Source organism: Henckelia pumila, unplaced genomic scaffold (genome assembly GCF_033568475.1).
Source record: "Henckelia pumila isolate YLH828 unplaced genomic scaffold, ASM3356847v2 CTG_461:::fragment_3, whole genome shotgun sequence".
NCBI classification, from domain to species: domain Eukaryota; kingdom Viridiplantae; phylum Streptophyta; class Magnoliopsida; order Lamiales; family Gesneriaceae; genus Henckelia; species Henckelia pumila.
In genome coordinates, this window is record NW_027331831.1 from 4807888 (window position 1) to 4828077 (window position 20190).

General features: G+C 35.9%; 4 protein-coding genes across 6 annotated transcripts; 3 read left to right on the top strand and 1 right to left on the bottom strand.

Annotated features, from left to right (window-relative positions):
* Nucleotides 1–137: 137 nt before the first annotated feature.
* LOC140871417 (protein IWS1 homolog 1-like) lies at nt 138–7944 on the top strand. Its single transcript, XM_073273915.1, is given in 13 exon segments — nt 138–466; nt 808–1196; nt 2668–2674; nt 2677–2741; nt 2743–2784; nt 3859–4079; nt 4159–4288; nt 4614–4676; nt 4769–4846; nt 5663–5751; nt 5844–5909; nt 6009–6162; nt 7674–7944. Coding segments are annotated over 12 exon segments (1071 nt in total). The 5' UTR covers nt 138–466; nt 808–1139; the 3' UTR covers nt 7773–7944.
* A 362-nt stretch (nt 7945–8306) lies between these two features.
* On the top strand, nt 8307–9992 carry LOC140871416 (uncharacterized). The gene has a single exon (XM_073273914.1). It carries the CDS (start codon nt 8446–8448, stop codon nt 9757–9759), a length of 1314 nt encoding a protein of 437 aa, XP_073130015.1. The 5' UTR covers nt 8307–8445; the 3' UTR covers nt 9760–9992.
* Nucleotides 9993–11600: 1608 nt separating this feature from the next.
* Nucleotides 11601–15555, top strand: LOC140871256 (secretory carrier-associated membrane protein 4). Of its 2 annotated transcripts, XM_073273680.1 has the most exons (13): nt 11601–11760; nt 11991–12104; nt 12186–12248; nt 12576–12609; nt 12694–12816; nt 13303–13365; nt 13482–13575; nt 13662–13707; nt 13798–13865; nt 14095–14143; nt 14739–14804; nt 14953–15024; nt 15390–15555. In XM_073273680.1, exons 1-12 carry the CDS (start codon nt 11701–11703, stop codon nt 14983–14985), a joined length of 813 nt encoding a protein of 270 aa, XP_073129781.1. In that variant the 5' UTR covers nt 11601–11700; the 3' UTR covers nt 14986–15024; nt 15390–15555. The 2 variants fall into 2 exon arrangements, with proteins under 2 accessions (XP_073129781.1, XP_073129780.1); XM_073273679.1 differs by lacking the exon at nt 15390–15555 and having other exon boundaries at nt 14953–15173.
* A 1040-nt stretch (nt 15556–16595) lies between these two features.
* LOC140872249 (uncharacterized) lies at nt 16596–19562 on the bottom strand. 2 transcript variants are annotated; one of them, XM_073275061.1, is made up of 4 exons: nt 19090–19556; nt 18527–18642; nt 18323–18407; nt 16596–17022 (listed from the first exon to the last, which is right to left on the bottom strand). In XM_073275061.1, the coding sequence occupies exons 1-4, from the start codon at nt 19342–19344 to the stop codon at nt 16933–16935; spliced, it is 546 nt and encodes a 181-aa protein (XP_073131162.1). In that variant the 5' UTR covers nt 19345–19556; the 3' UTR covers nt 16596–16932. The 2 variants fall into 2 exon arrangements, with proteins under 2 accessions (XP_073131162.1, XP_073131163.1); XM_073275062.1 differs by lacking the exon at nt 16596–17022 and adding an exon at nt 17308–17796 and having other exon boundaries at nt 19090–19562.
* Between the last annotated feature and the right edge of the window lie 628 nt (nt 19563–20190).

Genomic DNA, 20190 nt, shown 5'->3' on the forward strand with positions numbered 1-20190 from the left:
ATCGCTCTTGTAAAATTATCTATTTTATAATCCAAATTTCACCCAACTCACAGAAAACATTGTTTTTTATTTTAAAATATTACTTTTCATTATATATAATCGGTAGAATAGATACTAATATAGTGATGTACCACGTAATTGTTTTGATCAAAACTAATTTAACTGAACTACATACATCATGCTAAATTCTATTTTCCATATTAAAATTTGTATTATATAGATTTACGCGCGGTGCCCATGGGAGGAACATATGATTATCTTTACGTTTATAAATTTGATTTTGTTTTAATGTAATTTATTTATCTTCAGATCCACACAATCTAGCGAAGTACCACATGAACAGAATATATTTCGTCTTTGCAGCGATCAATGAATGCAGATATTGGCGCAGACACAGCTCGCTTGTTCACTTCTGCATCAATGAATCACTTTCCGAATCGAATAATGGGTTACGAGAACGACCCCTGTAAGTGCATTTCCTCAACAAAAAAAAACATCCTTGAAATAGGGTTTCCAACTGATGAATTTGATATCTTTTTATGTCGATGATGCATGCAAGTTTTTATTGATTTTTTTGTTTAAATTATTTTATAGGGTATTTAGTTTGCTATTTTTTACAGCTTGTATAAGTGATTAGATTTGTGTCTGTATGAATTGGCGGTTTGTTTGGATGCGATTTATATTTTCGTCTTGTAGATTTATTTTTTCTTTTTATGTGAATGGTGCATCATGCGTGTGGTGTGTGTGGACTGGGGTTTGTAATGCGTGTGTGGATAAATGAAATTGGGTTTTTATGTGCTTAATCAGTTACCGAGATGAAGGCGGTGAAATATGTTGATGATTTTGAGAGGTATGGGGCAACCATGACCGCCTTCAACGATCACCTGCCCCTGTTTACAATGATTTAAAGGTAAAGCCTCCGAAGTGATTGACAGAAAAAGTCTTCTTCTAGTTGGTGGAGACCCTGTCACCCTTATCCATTAAGCATGTGATTAAATGGTGATGAAGGGTGATGTGTTGAGGATCATGGTGGAATCATGCTCATGAGACGGGGATGTTGATTGTTGAGAGATGATTACGCAGCTCGTGGAAAGAGAAACAGTGACGACAGGACGGCGAGGAGAAGTGGAGGGAAGAGGATGAACCATCCAGTGTTAAAGGAGATGTGGAACACCATCGCTGGCGGTGATTCTGAGGTTTGCCTCTGTTTATGCAATGCTTGAGTTATGTATATTGGACTATGTTAAATTGTTACATTTTCTTATTTTCCCTTTGCGTAGTCAATTAGACATTCCTTTGGAGGTGTGGATCATTTATTTCAGGAATTTTGGTGGATTTGGTGAATTATAGCATTCACATATATATGTATATATCTATATATATATTTAATGCTAGGGGTGATGACTTGTGGAAATTTGGTGAATTTGCGCGGTGGGTTTTCATATGTGTTTGTATTTGTTCATTAGCGGCTGATTTTGTGCCCATTTACATGGGATTGTTTGCTTGTGTGATTTAATTAATCTGATGAAATAATTTTTTAGGAAATAAAATTTATTAATATCTATAACTGTACAATTAAGACAAAACATTCCTCGCATCAATATATTTGAACATCAAGTGACAAACTCATTTGACATAGGTTGCCAACCAATACCCAGTTGTTTGAACTGGGATTTGTGTTATTTAACTTAAGTGTTTTTTGCATTCTTATACATATTGTTGACGGCATCAGTAAATTAGTATTTTTAAGAAGAAGAATATGAATTGAGAATAAGCATTGTTTCTCTTGGAGGTGGGTGTGTCCTGACTAGTTGTGCACTTGAGCCAGTATATTGTTGCCTTGAAAGTCAATTTTTTTTTTCCCGCAATTGTAACATGTCTGAGTAATTATCAATGAAAATCAGTTTTGGCACTTTGGTCGTTATGCCATACACCAGTGACCTGAAATTTTGTAGGACTAAACATTTTTCGGAGATGAATGATGGGCTTCCCAATAGCTAAGTAATTTTCCATCTCTACATAATTTTAGATGCGTTACATGTATTAATCTAGTTAGAATTTGAACCAAAATCATGTTAAGATTGAGTATAATTCGGTACGACATAATGTTGTACTGTTGCTAAAGCTTGATGATGGTTGATTTCTAGTCGAATGATTGTAAACATTTTCTACTGGTTTTAAATAAATATTTTGAGGTTTAGACATTAATGAAATATTTCATCATCATCCTATTGCATTTGTTGCTTTGGTGATTTGAAAGTCAAAATAGAGACATAATTGTGGCCATACGGATTATTGATATAGCAAATATTGCAGTTCGTTAACTAGTTCATTTGCTATTAAACAGAGTTCTAGTTACGTGACAGATATTGCGGTTCACTAACTAGTTCATTTGCTATCAAAAAGAGTTCTAGTTACATTTGGCTTGGAATAGGGAGTGATCGGAGCCTCACAGCACATGGTAGGCGAAGAGAAAGTTTTTTTTAGTTCTTCTTACACTGTAAAGCGATGATACTTTGTTGTCCGGCAGCTTCCATTCTCTTGGAACATGGAGACTTGTTTTTAGCTACTTTTGCTACTATGCTATATGCTTTCTTATATGTTTGTACTTGAGCAGTGTTAAAATATTCGAACATCATTTACTTGTGGTGTCTTCGCATGATGTAGGATGATCAATAGTTTGTAGGAATATGGATGATGATAACTTCATTGATGACAGAGGTGTGGATCCTGCGGATCGGTTTCGGAAGTGATATTGTACATTCTCCAAGTGGTGCTCCGCAGGTTGGGATTATTCTTTTTGAGTTGCATAAACCTCTGTGCACACAGCTTAGCTGTAGGGCCTTACCCTCTGTTAATATTGAAAGTTTCAATAACAAGAACCTTTATTAGGCTATCTATTTTTCTTTAATGTTTCAAGGCTGCCACTAACTGGATAATTGAGACATGAGACCTTGTTCGCTACAAGGAACATTTATGTGCATCAGGTTTGGATCACCTTCATACAATTCCTATACTCTTTTTCTTGATTCCTTATTTTTCTTGATTCCTTATTTTTTGGTTGAACTCAAAGTGGCTTTTCTTTTCGGGTGACAAAGTGGGTTCTTCAGATGCTTTACCTGCCTTAAACATGTAATCACGTTGAAGTTCTCAGTTACCTTATTGAGAATTTCATAGGGACCTTGTTTAAAAGCATTCACAAATCACGTGAGTACTCGGTCAAAAAGATAGAGGTATGGATGTCCTGGTACCTCGATGGAGGTATAGTAGCATTTGGAGGGATCCGAAGCCCGATGGGCCATCAAATTAATGGCATTTGATTGAGCCATATTTATAATTTTTTGTTCACATGCGATCTTTGTTTTATTCCCCATTTTATGACCTGCTCCACCAAATTACTATAATCTCGACAAAATCTCCAGCAGTGGCATTCAATGATTTCTCTCTCTTTGGACACGATTCGCGCTTTTGAGATTTTTTTACTTTTTCCCATTTAATTTCTCAACTTTTCTCTCCTTAAACTCTGCCTTTGTATACGATCCTTTTTCTTATACTAGCATTACCTCTGATTTCCGTAGGCATATGATTGCACCTTCGCATTCCACCCTTCTCTCTCTCTCTCTCTGCTGAGTTATATCTTCGAGAATTACCTTTAGGTCAATCCTAAATTTTATGATGAGTCCTCCATCCAGAAAACTGGTACATGATTAATTTTGCTTGTAAATGATAAGCATTTTCTGATGCTACAATTCCCTTGCTTTCACCTCACTTCAGGGAAGCTGATTCTTATTTTGACGAGATTGGAGTGTTGGGACTTTATGGAGGCTTATTGATTCTGTTTCTGGTCTCTGTCTATAGGCAGAAGAAGGCGAAGAGGACAAGGAAATCGAGGAGATCTTCAAGATGGCCAAGAAAAAGAAGAAAGGTGAAAAGTCTGCTGAAGACATTGCTTTACAGGTGGAAAAAGTGATGGCAGAGCTTGAAGTGGTTGCGGAGGTTGATGCGGATCTGAATAGAAAAGGAAATCCCGCAACTACTAAATTAAAGAGGCTATCTTTCCTTGCCGATGCCCTCTCAAAGTTAGTCGACGGCTCTTAATTTGTTTTCCATTTTTCATGTTCCTAACACTTTTTTTTAATCTGCTTGCATGCTTTGTAGAAAGCATCTTCAGCAGGAGTTTCTTGATCGTGGAGTTTTATGTCTGTTGAGGAATTGGCTTGAGCCCCTTCCTGATGGAAGCCTGCCTAATATAAATGTTCGTGCGGACGTTTTGAAGATCCTGAATGATGTATGAAATAATTCCCTTTATATACACACACATATATATAGAGTAACACTACAGTTACAACGAAATTTGTACAACAATTCTTACACCATAAAAATTTCAATACAAAAATTTTATTTATCAAATCTCATGAGACATTCGATACAAAATCTTATGATATAATATCAAAATCTAACGATATATAGCAACATCTCATTATATAATTGTTGTAAATAACGTTGTACGAAATATTGGTTGGTTGTACCTTTGGCATTATTCATGTATATATATCAAGTCCCTTTTGCTTTTATTATTGTTTGGAGGCTAATTGTTTGTGTTTTTCCTGAAGTTTCCAATTGATTTAGAACAGTATGATAGAAAGGAGCAACTAAAGAAGAGTGGCCTCGGAAAGGTTTGAGGATATTTTGAAGTAGCATTAAATTTAACCACTCTTCATGTATTTTATATGCAAATAGTTGAATGTAATGGCAGTGATTTTGGCAGGTCATTATGTTTCTGTCGAAATCTGAAGAGGAAACTACATCCAACAGAAAGCTTGCTCAGCAGTTGGTTGATAAATGGGTATAAATTTGCAGTTCTCTCATTTTATGAGTTTATGAAGAACTTGATTCTATTTTTCCTTTTCAATCAGTTTTTGTTAAGTGATGGCATTGACTCGGGTTTGGGTCTGGCCCACTAGGACCCAAGATCCGACCTGTTATCATTTTAAAGGACCCAATACCCACCCTGACCCTTATAAACTTAAACTCATCCCACCTGGCCCATACCCATCTAGTACAAAATATGGACCATTACCCGACTTGTACCCATTTGATATTGTCCAACCCGATCCAAACAGGTTGGATTTGGGTTGGTGCCTGTTCTACCTGTACTCATTGTCATCTCTAGTTTTTTTAGAAAAAGTGGATGAGGGGTATATTCGTTGTTGGGGGCAAAAAGATGGAAAAATGTATTCTTTTTTCTAGGCATTACATTGGAATTTGATAGCTTATGAATAAAGAAATATGTTCTTGCTTGTATTACATTTCTGTAAATGTAGTTATCTATCAACAAGTAATTTATACAAGAAGCATCGTTCCTATCAAAAAGTTTCTTCTAGGTTGATTTGAAGTCCTGCTCCAATCTTGTGTTGTGGCCCAAATTAATCTAGACCAAAGCTCAATTAATCAAAGGTAGACAGAAGGGATAATTCTTTGATTCAATACAAGAACCATAAAAACAATACAATATTATATGAGTGTAGCAAGGGAATGAATTCCTATGACTTGTAAGTAATTGGGATTTCTCTTGAGCCGCATCTTCATTTAGGTCTCGAACATCTTGAAGTTATTATCTCGGTTGGGGATTTCGTATAAAGTTGTATGTTGTACTTTACAGAGTCGACCAATATTTAACAAGAGCACTCGATTTGAAGACATGAAGAAGTTCGATGATGAAAGAGTTTTAAGGAACCCTTCCGCTAAAAAGTATTTGCTATCTTCTCGAAAATAAGATTAATTCTATCTACTTTTATAAATCAATCTACCACTGAGAATATGTGTTTGTTAATTTTCTGTAGGTCGATGGGTAGAGCTACAGGAATTGCATCCCGAGATGATAAGATTCATTTGGATAAAGTTTCGCAGTATGACCTCCTACATTTAGCCTGTTAATTTGTTGGATTGGTCAGGAATCGCCGATTTACTTTGTGCGTACATCTAATCTGCTTGTCTAACATTTGAAGGGAGCCAAAACCTGGTTGGTCATCTTCAAGACAGCATGCCTCAAGGCCTGAACCAATGTCAATGGATTTTGTTGTGCGTCCTCAGTCCAAGGTTGATCCAGATGAAGTTCGTGCCCGTGCCAAACAAGTTGTGCAAGATCAGCGTCGGGTGAAGGTTGGTAACCATCTCCCATTTTAAATATTTCGGGGAAACTGAAGTTTCCATTGAATAATTTTGGTTTTTGCGTAATTTGAATTTCTGGACGGAAATTCATTGTTCCTAAATGAGCAAAACCGTTGGTGTTCCTTTCATTTTCTTCTTTCAAGTCAACTTGTTCCCGCCCTATGCTGTTGCTTTACTTCGAACTCATTGATTTTTGGAATTTGCATCATGCTCCTTGAGTTAATTAAAATTGATTTGTTTGGATTGTAGCTGTCAGTTTTAGATCTTCTCTATTTAGTTATGATGGAAAATTGTGATGTTAATGTCAAAGATCTTAGTCCCTATCATATCCTCCACCAATTAAATATTATTTTTTAAAAAAATTTCCAAATAACATAAATTTTTCAAAATTAAAGTATTAAAATAGTTTTATTTTTTTAATATAAGTTTCTTCTAAAACTATTTTCGTATATATATAATTCGAAACATTATTTTCATAGCATTATATCATTTTTGGTAATTTTGACAATAAAAAGATCTTTTAATACTAAACATATCAGCATCTTTAAGTTGTTTAAAATAAGTTTACTCAAACATTTTAACAACTTATTTTTAAAATAAGCCCCAACAGCTTCTAAACTCATAAAACATCTTTTATGATTTTGGAGGTTGTAAGCTCTTTTTAATAAGCTTACCAAACACCCTCTTGTACAGTTGTAGTCAACAAAAACTAGAAACAGTTCACTAGCCAAATGCTCAAGCAGGAAATAGAAAAATATGAAAGGATGAAGAAATTAGCAGCATGTAGTTTGCCACACGGTAAGTTATTTTTCTTTGGCTTCAAAATAAATAGATTGAATCTGCAGCTTGTTTCACATAGGAAAATGTTTATACCTTATTTTGAAAATGCTAGCCGATCTGCCTCTGTCCCAGGCTTGAATTAGCTATATTCAAGCCTTCAACTTGGCTCTTGCTTGGCCTATCATAGTGGACTTGATTTGATTATGCCCGCGCTGCTTGTAGAATTTTATTTTCTGATGATTTGATTGTTTATTAACCGCAATATGATTTTTTTGGTTTGTGTGTGTGCATGGAAGCACGATCTGCCAAAATCCACCCCCCTGGGAAATTGTTATTTGTACGACGATCAAAGTAGCTGTATTTCTAGAAAGTAGAAACAGCTGAATCGTAGAATGGTGTAATGGTGATGTACCATCTTGGATGAATTGTATTGTAAGCCACGATTTTAAGTAGTAATCTATTGGGTTGATCTTCAAAATAAATAAATAAATAAATAAAGAGAAACAGCTGAATAGTATAGGTTTCATTCTGCATGATAATCAGTAATTTTTATTTGTGTGTTTCGGCTGTTACTTGATACTCTTCCCTGGTTGCATGCCAAGTAAGAGATTTTAAATGGACTTGACAAGTACACCATAGTCCCATAGTCAATCTACTTCATGATATTTTCTTGTTCGCATTCTTGACACAAGTTGCTTATTCCAAATTCGTTATGCTCACAGATCAATAAGAAACTACAACAATTGAAGGCACCAAAGAGGAAGCAGCTGCAGGCTACTAAACTCAGTGTATCAGGTCGTGGCATGGTGACATATCTGTAGCCGTCTTGCTTGCCTGTTGACTAGGAGAAGGGAAAATATCACATCTCCCTAATTTCCAAAAACAAAAAAAAAAACAAAAACAAAAAACTAGTTACTCCAGTGAGATGTGCGTTAAATACCTATATGTTTGAACTTATGTTATCTTAATAGATCTCTCGTGCTACTCCTTGAATGTTATGTAATAAAATCTACATCACTTGGATTTAACTTCATTTTGGTGTCTTATCTTCCTGTATCATGCTCTGGGATGAATTTGTTGATTGAGTTGTTTAGGCGCTACAGTTCCGCCTGCACGCGCACGCGACATTGATTCGTAGTCTTTCCGGGCCTGTAGTGATCCCAGAAGCATGTGTTTGTATGCTAGTCGTTGAAGAGTTCCATCCTGAAAATTATGCTTGATAGAAACAACATTATACTAGAGTTACGTTTCGTTTTCTTTTACTAGAATCACGTATTTCAATGGCACATTCGATTTATAAAATTTATGAATTTTTATGTAAAAATATTTCATTTAATTCATTTGTATAGATCGAGCCCACCGACATCAAACCTAGTTGAGATTTGTAAATCTAATAGCAAAATCCGTGATTCCGCCACTCCACGTGGGAGAACTGTAGGTGTTTTTTGAAAGACTAAGTATCACCAAGTGTGTTCCGCCGCCTCCGCCGTGAAGATGGACGACACGTTAACGGAAAACATCTCCTCCGACCTCCACCTTGGGCAGCTTCCTCCGCCCAAGCCCCGGCCGAAGCGTTTCGTGAGAAACCAAATCCCGGATTCCATCCTAAACGACGCCGCCTTGAACGCCGCCATCTCCCTCCTCCCTTCCAACTACAACTTCGAGATCCACAAGATCATCTGGCGAGTGCGCTCCACGAACGCCACCCGCGTCGCGCTCCAGTTCCCGGAGGGGCTTTTATTGTATTCGCTCATCATCTCCGACATACTCGCCGCCTTCGCCGGCGTCGACCACTGCTTCGTCCTCGGTGACGTCACCTATGGCGCGTGCTGTGTTGACGACCTCTCCTCGCGTGCCCTCGACGCCCACCTGCTCGTGCACTTCGGCCACAGCTGCCTCGTCCCCATCGACTCTACCACCATCCCCGTGCTCTACATCTTCGTCGAGATTGCCATCAACACTTCAAAGCTACTCCAAGAGCTGAATCACAATTTCACGCCTGCGGATGCTTACAATTTCATCATGGCGGGAACAATTCAATTCTCTAACGCAATCCGGGCCGTGAAGCCCAAGCTTGAGGATTTAGGGTTTAGGGTTTTAATCCCCCAATCGAAACCACTGTCAGCAGGGGAGGTTCTCGGCTGCACTGCACCAAGTCTGAAATTACAGTCTTCCCCAGGGATAAACGACGTGATTATCTTCGTAGCAGATGGGAGGTTCCATTTGGAAGCATTCATGATTGCTAATCCCGGGATCAAAACATTCAGATATGATCCATATTTGTCAAAATTGTTCTTGGAGGAATATGATCATGATGGGATGAAGGATGATCGCAGAAAAGCCATAGAAAGAGCAAGAAATGCAAAGACTTGGGGAATCGTGTTGGGCACACTGGGGAGACAAGGCAATCCCAGAATATTAGAGAGGTTAGAAGGGAAAATGAAGGATAAAGGGCTGGATTATATGGTGGTTCTGGTATCCGAATTGTCGCCCAAGAAAATCGAGCTATTTGGCGATGGGGTAGATGCCTGGATTCAAATTGCATGCCCCAGGTTATCGATTGATTGGGGTGCTGCATTTAAGAAGCCATTGTTGACGTCGTTTGAGGCAGATATTGCGCTTGGAGATTTGCCTGGATGGTGGGAGAGGAATCGTGCAAGGAATGCGGAGTGCTGTCAGTGTGAAAATGCGGAAGGAAATGTGGATTATCCGATGGATTATTATGCTCAGGATGGAGGGGATTGGAATTCTTGTTACTCAAAGAAGGTAGCTCGAGTTCCTGCAAGAAATTGTTGTGGCAAGTGTTAACTTGCTCCAAGAGTTGTTGCTTGAGGTCTTGTGTTATTGAACTTAGTATTTTTGCATTCTTATCCAAATTGTTGATGGCATCAAAAACTGATCCTTTATGAAGAATATGAATAGAGAATAGGAGTCGTTTTTTTCTTGGAGGTGGGTGTCTCCTGTGTGGACGTGTCCTTTAACTTTAGCGAATGTGCATATGTACTTCAGTTCGGAGTTGTTACATTAAATATCTTTTTTCCTTTTTCCCCCTTTTTGTCTTTTTCATTTTTAACATGTTGAAGTAATATCAATGAAAATCATTTTTGGTGTTTTATTTTATTCATTATGAATACTGCGATGACCTGAAATTTTTTGGCAATGCATTGATGTGGCACATACCATTTTTTGGAGATGAATGATAGGTTGCCTAAATCTAAGTACTTTACATTCCGACATTGATTTAGGTTCATCATGTTTAGTAATGTAGCATAGCTTTTGGAGCCAATATCATGTTAAAATCGATCATAATTCGGTAAGAAGTAATGTTGTGTTGTTGCTAAAGCTTGATACTCTTTTGATTTCTAACTTTTTGGCTTCGAATTGTTGTATACATTTTCTTGCTGGTTTACTTGAGAGTTTTGGAATAGGGAGTGAGCGTGGCCTCACAGGGACATGGTAGACAAGTAGACCGTGTTTCTAGTTCTCATTGCTTTGTATAGTGGCAATAGTTTATTGTCCTGCAGCTGTCATTCTCTTTTGAAGTGGAGCCTTGTTGACATATTGTCTCCAGCACCGACAAAATCGGAAGCGCCTCTTCTTTCAAACAAACAAAGAGAGGAGGACGGGTTGTTCACATTTCAAGAACGAACTGATTTGGATAGTGGAATGAAATGGCTAGCTCCGTATATCAACCTCTCCTCCGTTCACGAAGAACTGGATGGAGAGCAGGCATCTGGATTTGTGTTTCAAATCAATTTTATAGGAAGCCTTCTGCTAAAAATTAGATGATGATGATGATGAGAGCTTGAAGATGTCAGTTTGATGATGTAAGAGATTTTAGGAAGCCTTGTGCTAAAAATTATTTGCCATCCTCTCATTTTTTACTTTTGCGTTAATTTTTTTTTTTTTTTGAGTACAAATTGCATCGAATATCGAAATTACATCATATTGCAACACTAAAAAGTGAAATTTGCCCCCACAACTGACGGAACTTGAGCATGAACTCGAGACGTGATTGTCTCGAGCTAAGAATACTTAAATCTACCTAAATAAATTAGTAAATCTACCCGCAGTTAGCGAAAATCGAACATGAGACCTCGTGGTCTCAGGGCCTTAGTCTTGATCACTAGGCCAAGAGCTCATTGGCGACTTTTGTGTTATTGTTTCCCTTGCGACCTCTCATTTTCAGAAATGAACCTTGTAAATATAGGCACCGTTTGGTGTGAAGGATATCACATTGATTTATTAATCATCCTTGTTTTATCCAATACTTGGCTCAAGTTCTTCCAAAAATTAGTATCATACATCATTATCTAATTCAAGTTATATTGATTTAAATTCTTATATTATTAATTCATCATTGTCTAATCCATGAACCAAACGATGTCACGGTATAAAAAGAAATATAGTATAATAGTTAGCAAATTATTTTTTTTAAAAAAAAGATAGAAATAAATAATAAATAAATAAATAAAAACTGAAATTTATCTGAAATCACCAGACCTTAACAAAGTAACTATAGTTAACCAATAAAATATGTCCACGTCACCAGGTTGAAGGGGTATTCATTGTAATTTCATGGACCTATAGTGGCAATTCCCGGTTGTTGCGTTGTCACCAAGGCAACATAAAAGCGAGGTTCAGTGGGCTACGTTACTCACTCCCCAACTCCTATCTATAGCTCATACATTTTACTATTTACGGATTACGGATTTGGATTTGGATTTTGGTGCTGCGTAATCGTCGGTGATGAATCGTAGAAACGATCCCAATCCGTTTGATGAGGAACCTGAAGTCAATCCATTCTCGGTAACCATTTCCTCTTCTTTTTTTTTTTTTATAGATCCGCCTATTTTTGGAGTTTGTTTTTTCGTTTTCGCGATATTTAGGGTTTTTGGTTGGGCAGTGTCGGTTGATTGTGCTATTTCGGCTATAATTTGTGATGTGTCTTTGTAGATCGGCGACATATGGGGCTGTTTTGTCGCTGAATTTGATTTTGGATTAACTGAAGGAGATTTTTATTTTTCGTGCTGTTGCAGAATGGAGGCGCAGCGGCCGGGTCAAAGTCACGCATGCCTAAGGTGGTTGCTAGTACCCTGGGTTTCGGCCAGAAACATGATGCAACGGTGGACATACCATTAGATACCATGAGTGTAATGTTGATGAGCACTTCCTAATTTCTACTATAGTATCTAAATTTCAACAAGTTTAAATCGTGTTGCATAACTTTGCAGAACTCGAAGGGCAAGGAGAAAGAACTCGCCTCTTGGGAAGCAGATTTGAACAGGAGAGAGAGGGTTGGTTTCTGTTTTAGGCTTAAGTCATTTTATGATACATTCTTGAAAGATACTTTATATATATATATATATATATATGTTAGCTGCAAACTATAGGTTTATGCCTGTTAAATATTAAAATTTTGAAAAGCTATTAATTCATTTGGACCATTGCATACTTCAAGCCACTTAAGTAGCTTAGTGCATTTCTAATGTCATATGATATTTAAATATGAGAAGCATCGGGTTGAATTCCTAATTGATGTACCTTTTTGCTCGTTCCTGTTTTATACCTGTACCTTGGAGTCTTATGCATTTGCATTGTAATCAATGTCACGTGGGCTACAGGACCTCAAACGCAGGGAAGATGCTGTTTCCAGTGGTAAGCTTTGAGTCTGGTAATTGTGTTTATGGTCATCATTCTCTTCCTCTTATGCACTGATTCACCGAACTATCCTTTGATCAGCTGGTGTCACGGTGGATGATAAAAATTGGCCTCCATTTTTCCCCATCATTCACCATGATATAGCCAATGAAATACCAGTTCATGCTCAGAGGTTGCAGTATCTGGCTTTTGCAAGTTGGTTAGGTGTGTATATGAATATATTTCTTCAGTTTGTATTTTGTACATCTGTAATAGGTTTAATATTTACCAACTTATATCTAATTTTGTGATAAACCTAGCTTCTTTCAAGTATAAGTGTATTTTCATGAAGAGCATTTTCCTTTTTGAGTTATGGTGATAAGAGACTTGCTGATTTCAGTATTTCTTGGTTATCGATTATATATGCTCCGTGGCAGTGCTGTCAATATGTTGCTCCCATTTTTTGTGTAGCATGAGATGACAAGGAGTAATTATGTTTCAACATATCTGCTTAAAGTATGGTAAAAAGATTATTTGTTGGATTGATTTCCATTTTTCTACTTAGTTTCTTACTTTGTTATTGTTTCGAGGACTTGAGTAATTTCTATGTTTCTTTATTCATATGGCTCTACTTTGTAGGACTGTAATTTTGGTTGGTTGCGCATTCGACAAAATTTATTATTTATTTTTTGTTGTTTTTTTCTATTGCAGGTATCGTCCTTTGCCTTTCATTCAATGTCATTGCTGTCATTGTTTGTTGGGTACAGGGTGGTGGTAAGTTTATTTTCTTTATTTTTGTTTGCAAGTTTAGATTAGTGATTTTTTGGTGCATCAAGTTGTGTATAGGTTTCTAATTATGTAAAGTGCTTAAACATAGTTTCCTTCTTTAGGTGTCAAGATCTTTTTCCTCGCAATAATATATGCCTTGATGGGATGCCCACTTTCATATGTCTTATGGTACAGGCCACTGTATCGGGCAATGAGGTATTTGCATTCTCCTTATTATCCTTTTTGAGACCCTTCAGAGCTTGGAAATCACAACTGTCTGTATATGTGATTCTGATTTTCAGGACTGATAGTGCTTTAAAATTTGGCTGGTTTTTCTTGTTCTATCTGGTATGCCTTTTTACCACCTTGAGGTGTTTACAATTTCTCAATAAATTAATGCTTAGAGATTTTGATGTCTTTGATTACATTTCACTGCAGCTCCACATTGCTTTTTGTATCTTTGCGGCAATTGCACCTCCTATTGTCTTTCATGGGAAATCACTGACGTAAGATTTATTTTTTTTCCTCGTGCTAGAGATATTTAACTTCTTTTGTTTGATCAAGGCCCCATGGACTGATTTAATTTTGCCGAATTCTAATTTCTGAGGGGTTGGTTTTTGCTTTCTTGATTGTACTCTGTTTACTGAATGGTTACCTATGAAACAGGGGTGCAAAAACATATTCTGTGCATCTGATTGGTGTACTGACATTTTACTTTCTTCTCTTACTAATCAGGGGCATCCTTGCTGCGATTGACGTTTTCTCCGACCATGTTTTAGCGGGGGTAAGTCTTTGTGTATGTTCTTGCATGTGCTGCATGCCTCCCTGACTCTCTGTGGCCTCACACCACCCAGTTTTAACCATGCAATGCATTGTCTTTGAAATTTGTGTTGCTGTAGTCCCTTGGTTGATGACAATGAAGACTTCCATTTAGTCTGAGTTTACTTTCTAAAGAGGTGGTGTATGATGGAGACGATAGGATCCCAAGTACTTTTCATTTTATTTTAGTTTCTGCTTGTTTTTGGAAATCTGCTGTTTGTATAATTTTACTGGCAAAGTCAGTCAAAATCTTGAATCATATATCCTCCAACATGGTAAAAGGATCACCTACCAATTTAGTATTTACAATTATATATGCAAATCCAAGTTACAGAATCATTGGTTTGAACAATAGCTGTTTAATATTTGAAGAATGGTATAGATTTAAATATTCTATCAAGGACAAGAAATGAACGGTGATAGTCCGGTACAGTTTTCGGAAGAACTCGTATTTTTTAAAGTTTCTGTTGACTTGTAGCCTCAGTTGTTTCCTAAGTTTGCTCAATAATATACATATATTTATAATTGTCATGAACGTGATTTGCCTAGTTTTGATGCAGATATTTTTCCTTGTTGGATTCGCCCTGTTTTGCATAGAATCTTTACTGAGCTTGTGGGTAGTCCAGGTAAGACGACCCATCCCCGCATTTTTACAGAATCTATACTCTGATTTATTATATTACTTATGGAAATTTGTGAAAAAACGACATTAACCTTGATTTATTGTTCCAATTAACTTGCTAAACTTCGGGCTTGTCTTTTTCTTTTTTGCAGAAAGTATACATGTATTTCAGGGGAAACAAGTAATACTGGAATTTGATGCATTTTCTCCGTCGAGATTTTGAAGTACATACTTTTCTCTCATTTGATGTGTGTTTCTCCCATAATTGATGATTGGATTGGGCACTGAAATTTGATATTTGGGAATCTGTTATGACTTCACTGATATTCTCTACCATTTTAAATTGCTATTTCCATTTTTCCTTTTGTTGATAGATTATTTCCATTTCTTTTCCACTGTAACATGACCTGAATAATCTGATCAGAAACCACTCAGATGGGAAATCGCCATTTTGACTCGAGTAAAAAAGGGCGTGTGTGTGTATTTTTATACAAAAATCTCGATCCCTCTAAAATTTTTGGTAGTTGGCTTTATTTTCAACTTTGTTTACAGTCAAATCTTGATGTTATCTTTATGTTTCAAATGGTAGGGCTTTCAATGACCACGGATGTACAAGTGTATTAACATATAGATAAATACTAGTATTTTTTCCTTGAACGCATTATATGTTAAATTTTTAGTATAAAATTTTAAATAACATTAAATGTAAATTATATTTTATATTTTGACTGTTTGCTTTACTTTGTAAGAGTTTGATACTGTTAGATCCTTTATATACAACTAGTAACTTGGCACACGTGTGTTTAAGAAAATTATCTTTCAATTATAATTGTCAATTAAGGTAAAGTGATTGAGAGATAATAAACAATATAAAAATTAGGTGACAAACAAAAGAGAAAATTAAAAGGGAAATGAAAAATAAAAGTTCCAGGCCAGAAAAATTAAATGATGTTTGATAAAAAAAAAAAAAAAACTTTATTTGTTAGTAAAGAAGTAAAACTAATTTTTTTTATTTGTTCTGTGAGAGTAAAGAAGTAAAACTAAAATGTTTTCAAGTAATTGAATTTTGAAAGTCGAAAAGAAATTGAAGTTTTGCTGTTTTTATATGTGATTTTGGCAAAATAACATAATATTTATTATATTTGGAAAAAATGATGATTTTATTCGCTTATATATTTAGGAAAATTCGAAATGTAATTTTCGTTTAGACATGTATTTATAAACATTTTTTTAAAATTTTTTAAAAATGTTTTAAAACTCGTTTTAAGAATAAAAAACTATATTTAACGAAACACTTTATAAAAAAACATTCCCAAAACCATTTTTCAAACACATACTTTAAATGTTTTTCACTTATAAAACTAAACATATTTTTAAAATGCATGTCCAAACAAAACCGTAATATTTGAAAAAAATAATCACCACCTCGTTTGGCTACCAAGGCAATTTGATGGCACTCGCACTAGACCATTAGTTATACATACATGCTCCTCCTATGACACACATAATGTCAAAAGATATCATGAAATTAACCAGAAGAGGGTTACTTTTATTTTTATTATTTTAATGTTCCATCCGTAGTATTTCTCGACAAACTTTAACCTTTGGATCTCAAACACATGGTGTAAATTTCACAAAAATGTGAGTCTCGAATCATCAATGGTGCCGTGCATGTGAGGAAAGTTGTTCGAGTTGGGGTATAGACGACAAGTAGTTTGAGAGTGAATAAAAATAACTCACATTATGGAAAAAGATAAGATCAGTGACTCGCCCATATACAGCTGTGCTGTTATTTATCGCTGCATGAATATAGCAAATGATTTCCAATTTATAAGATAAATAAATGCAAGCAAAAATGTAGTTTTGTTATGGAGAGTGGGATGGATCAACAAAAGAAATTTATCAGACATGAATCGGCGTAAACCATCACGGTTGATCCCCAACATCAGACCATCACCGATAGAATCCATACATGGTCGAATTAGAATGACTCAACTGAACTTATAAGGCAAGGTCCTATGAAAAAGCATGTCTAGCGATTTTTAGAAAGTGAAGGTAGGTGGTAACAGTAATTGGATGAAAACACCTTTCAAGGAAGAACTGAATGTATGTAGCCGTAGAGGAGGTTTGATTCAATTGCAAAAGTTGAGCTTCTTCATCACTTTTGCATAAGCTGCTGGGACTAGACCTGGTTGTCTGAGTCGACGTTTTGACTTCTTGGACTGCAAAAAATAACAGATTCAATTTAAGTCGAGAGAAATGATTGATAACATAGAAAACAGAAAGGAGAAACCGAATTGTATCACTGGATAGGTTAATGGAATGATATGTTTATGCTTGTGTGCATTCGGTTAATGGAATGATATGTTTATGCTTGTGTGCTTACATATAGATGTATACTAAATGGAAATGACAGCCCTTCAGTGTCTTAATTTCCTATACTAGAGGTGCACATGACCCAATCCGATTGCCATTAGTCCTTCAGAGAACCTAATTTCCTAGGACCATACTAGGTATATTTATAGTCTACTTTTTAAAAAAAACGTGTAGTTTTATTTTCTTAGTTCCGTAAATTCCTGCAAAACGTTCATCTTCCTGCTACAGGAGTTTCATACAGCCACTGAGTAGTTCTTCTGAAAACACTACATGGCTAATTACAATCCACGAGAAACACCTAGTCATGCTAAGCCAACAGTCCATCTCCTGTGTCATGCCAACGTAAAACTCAGTGATCTGTAACAGTGTCGCCATCCCACTAGTTCCATCATTCAATAGCTAATACTTTTCAACAGACGTCCGTTTTTGTTTTGTATGCCTCAGCAGTCATCAAAGCTGGATCTCCAAAACCAAAAGCAAATCAGGGAGGCATGAACATCATCGAATCCAGGCTCAGTTATCCAAGTTACACAATGAAGCTAGTACTCTCAAGGAATTACTATCTTCGGGGGGAAAACAGACAAGCATCTCCCCTTTCCAACTCTTACAGTAAATGAACACTACCATAAGAAGTAACATATGAATTGGCTTAGCAATATCAAGACCGTGTGATAAAATTGCATAAAATCTAAATGAAAGTGGCAGGCCAAAAATTTAAAATTCTACTGTCCAAACATGTAAATAAAATTCTTTAGCTAGTACTGCAGTAAAATGAACTAAACATAGATCAAGTAAATAGTTTATTTTTACATTCTAAAATTTTGAAACAATTTGATTATTTCTCTGAAAAGCTTCAATCTAAAAATGATCCCATCAAGGCATCAACCAGATTGTGTAGCTAATCTAGGCAGCAATCCTTATATCGAACAGTTAGGATTAAGAAGCATTCCGACTGTTTATTTACAAAGCAGCAACAAGAAAGAACCAATCAGATGTCACATATATATTTATAGGACAGCTAGCATAAAGACCACACTCTAATTGTATTTTTATAAAGAATGAATTTTAAAAAAAGCAAGACATATTTAAAATACTATCATATCTTCTATTTCCTCGATTTTTTTATCAGATGAAAAAATGACAAACCTTTGAACTTGCATTGTGCCTCTTCCCCGCCTTCCATCGCCTGATTTGCCCATTATTCATCACTCTAAATCTGCTTTTAAAGGATCTACAAAAGAAAAGAGCAAAATGATAGAAAGACAAAAAGAAAATGTTAACTTTAACAACTCGCATGAACATTTACACAATTACTGATAACGTATACATACAGTATTAAGTATCACATACGAGTAGAATTTCATTTTGATTTTTTTGACTTTGGAAACGACAGGGGTCCTTGGCTTCCTGCTCTTCAACTTTCTTTCCCTCTGCTTGGCGGCAGTGATGTGCCGCATTTGTATCAACTATAACATAACATTGGACAAAGATAAAATTAAAAATGACAGTCTTAATGGTAAACATAAAATGACTACAACCTCTCATGAAATTCAACCTGTCTTCAACAGTCTAGGTACATTGCCAGTAAATAACATGAGAAAGCTGAAAATTGACAAAGCAATATCCCTCCAGCATCTAAAGGCATCTCAACCAGCTTTCATTACGAATGAAAAATGCTAAAAGGTATAGTGACGCAGCACAAGCTAAAAGATGTGAGCAAATACTTACCTTTTATATTAAGTAAATAAAACGACGTAAGGTTATAACCTATGAAACAAAATTTCAAAATTTTAAACAACAGATACAATTATTTCAACAAGACTCAATTCGTTCCCACCAAAATCGCTCGGTCCCAATGCAACAGTCTGCGAATGAAAAAGAAACAACAACGATGAGGTTGAAATCATACTTACAGAGACAGCCGGAGGAAAAGAAGTGGAGTGAGAAAGGTGAGGAGAGGGAGGGGCAGTAAGTAAGGGTTTAAAATTGGGGCAAATCAGGGAATGGCCAGTCATTTGGGAAATGTGGAGTAACTTTATAGGAGAGGTGTGCAGGAGACGATCGGAATCGAAAGGTTCGCGGCGGCGGATGAGGCAGCGGCGGCCGCAGAATTCGGGATTGGAAAGTAGAGCGGCCAATGAGCGGAGACCGGAGCTCCATCTCTGCATCGTCTCGTCTCTTCTCTTCTCTTCTCGCCGCCCTGTTTCGGTGATTTTGGGGCCCAAACGGCTAATCTAACTTGAAGTTGATTTTAGCTTATGCTCGAATCCTACTAATGATCTTTCAAACCAAAAACCAAAAAACAAAAAATAAAAAATCATACTATTAATAAAACAAAATCAAATTTTTAGAGTTACATATATTTAATTTATGCACTTAATCAATTTTATAGTTGTTGGTTTATGTGTCCAATATTATCGATCGAGGAATCAATAAATATCTTATCAATTATACAGAATAATAATAGACATCACACAACCTCTCAAAAAACAAAAACAAAAAAATTGACATTACACAACCACTCAAAATTTACATACATCAATAAAATTCATGGTTGTGCCTAACAATTTTTTAACTCACGTGTTAATATCAATTTTTTGACTCACGTGTTAATATGCAAATTATGTTAATTAGTTAAACCATGTTGAACAAATATTGCATAATAGACTCGTCCAAAAAATATTTATAAAAACAATCAAACTCATAATCATTTATCAACCGTTTATCTATATCACCAACTCAAACTATCACTTGGAGACATTTTCTTACATTTAACAAGATTACATATACAATTAGCAAGAAAATTACATGCGCAATTTCAAGTTTGTCTAAATAATAGTAAAATTGTCTATGGTGATTCTTCTTTTCTTTTCTTTTCTTTTCTTTTCTTTTCACCCCCTCATGTGAAAAGGAGTATTTGAATGAAAAAGTTCAGAAATTTTTTAAAATAATTCGAATACTTCTAATTCACAGTTGGATAATTTTAGATTCATGGATGGACTTCAAATTTTTAA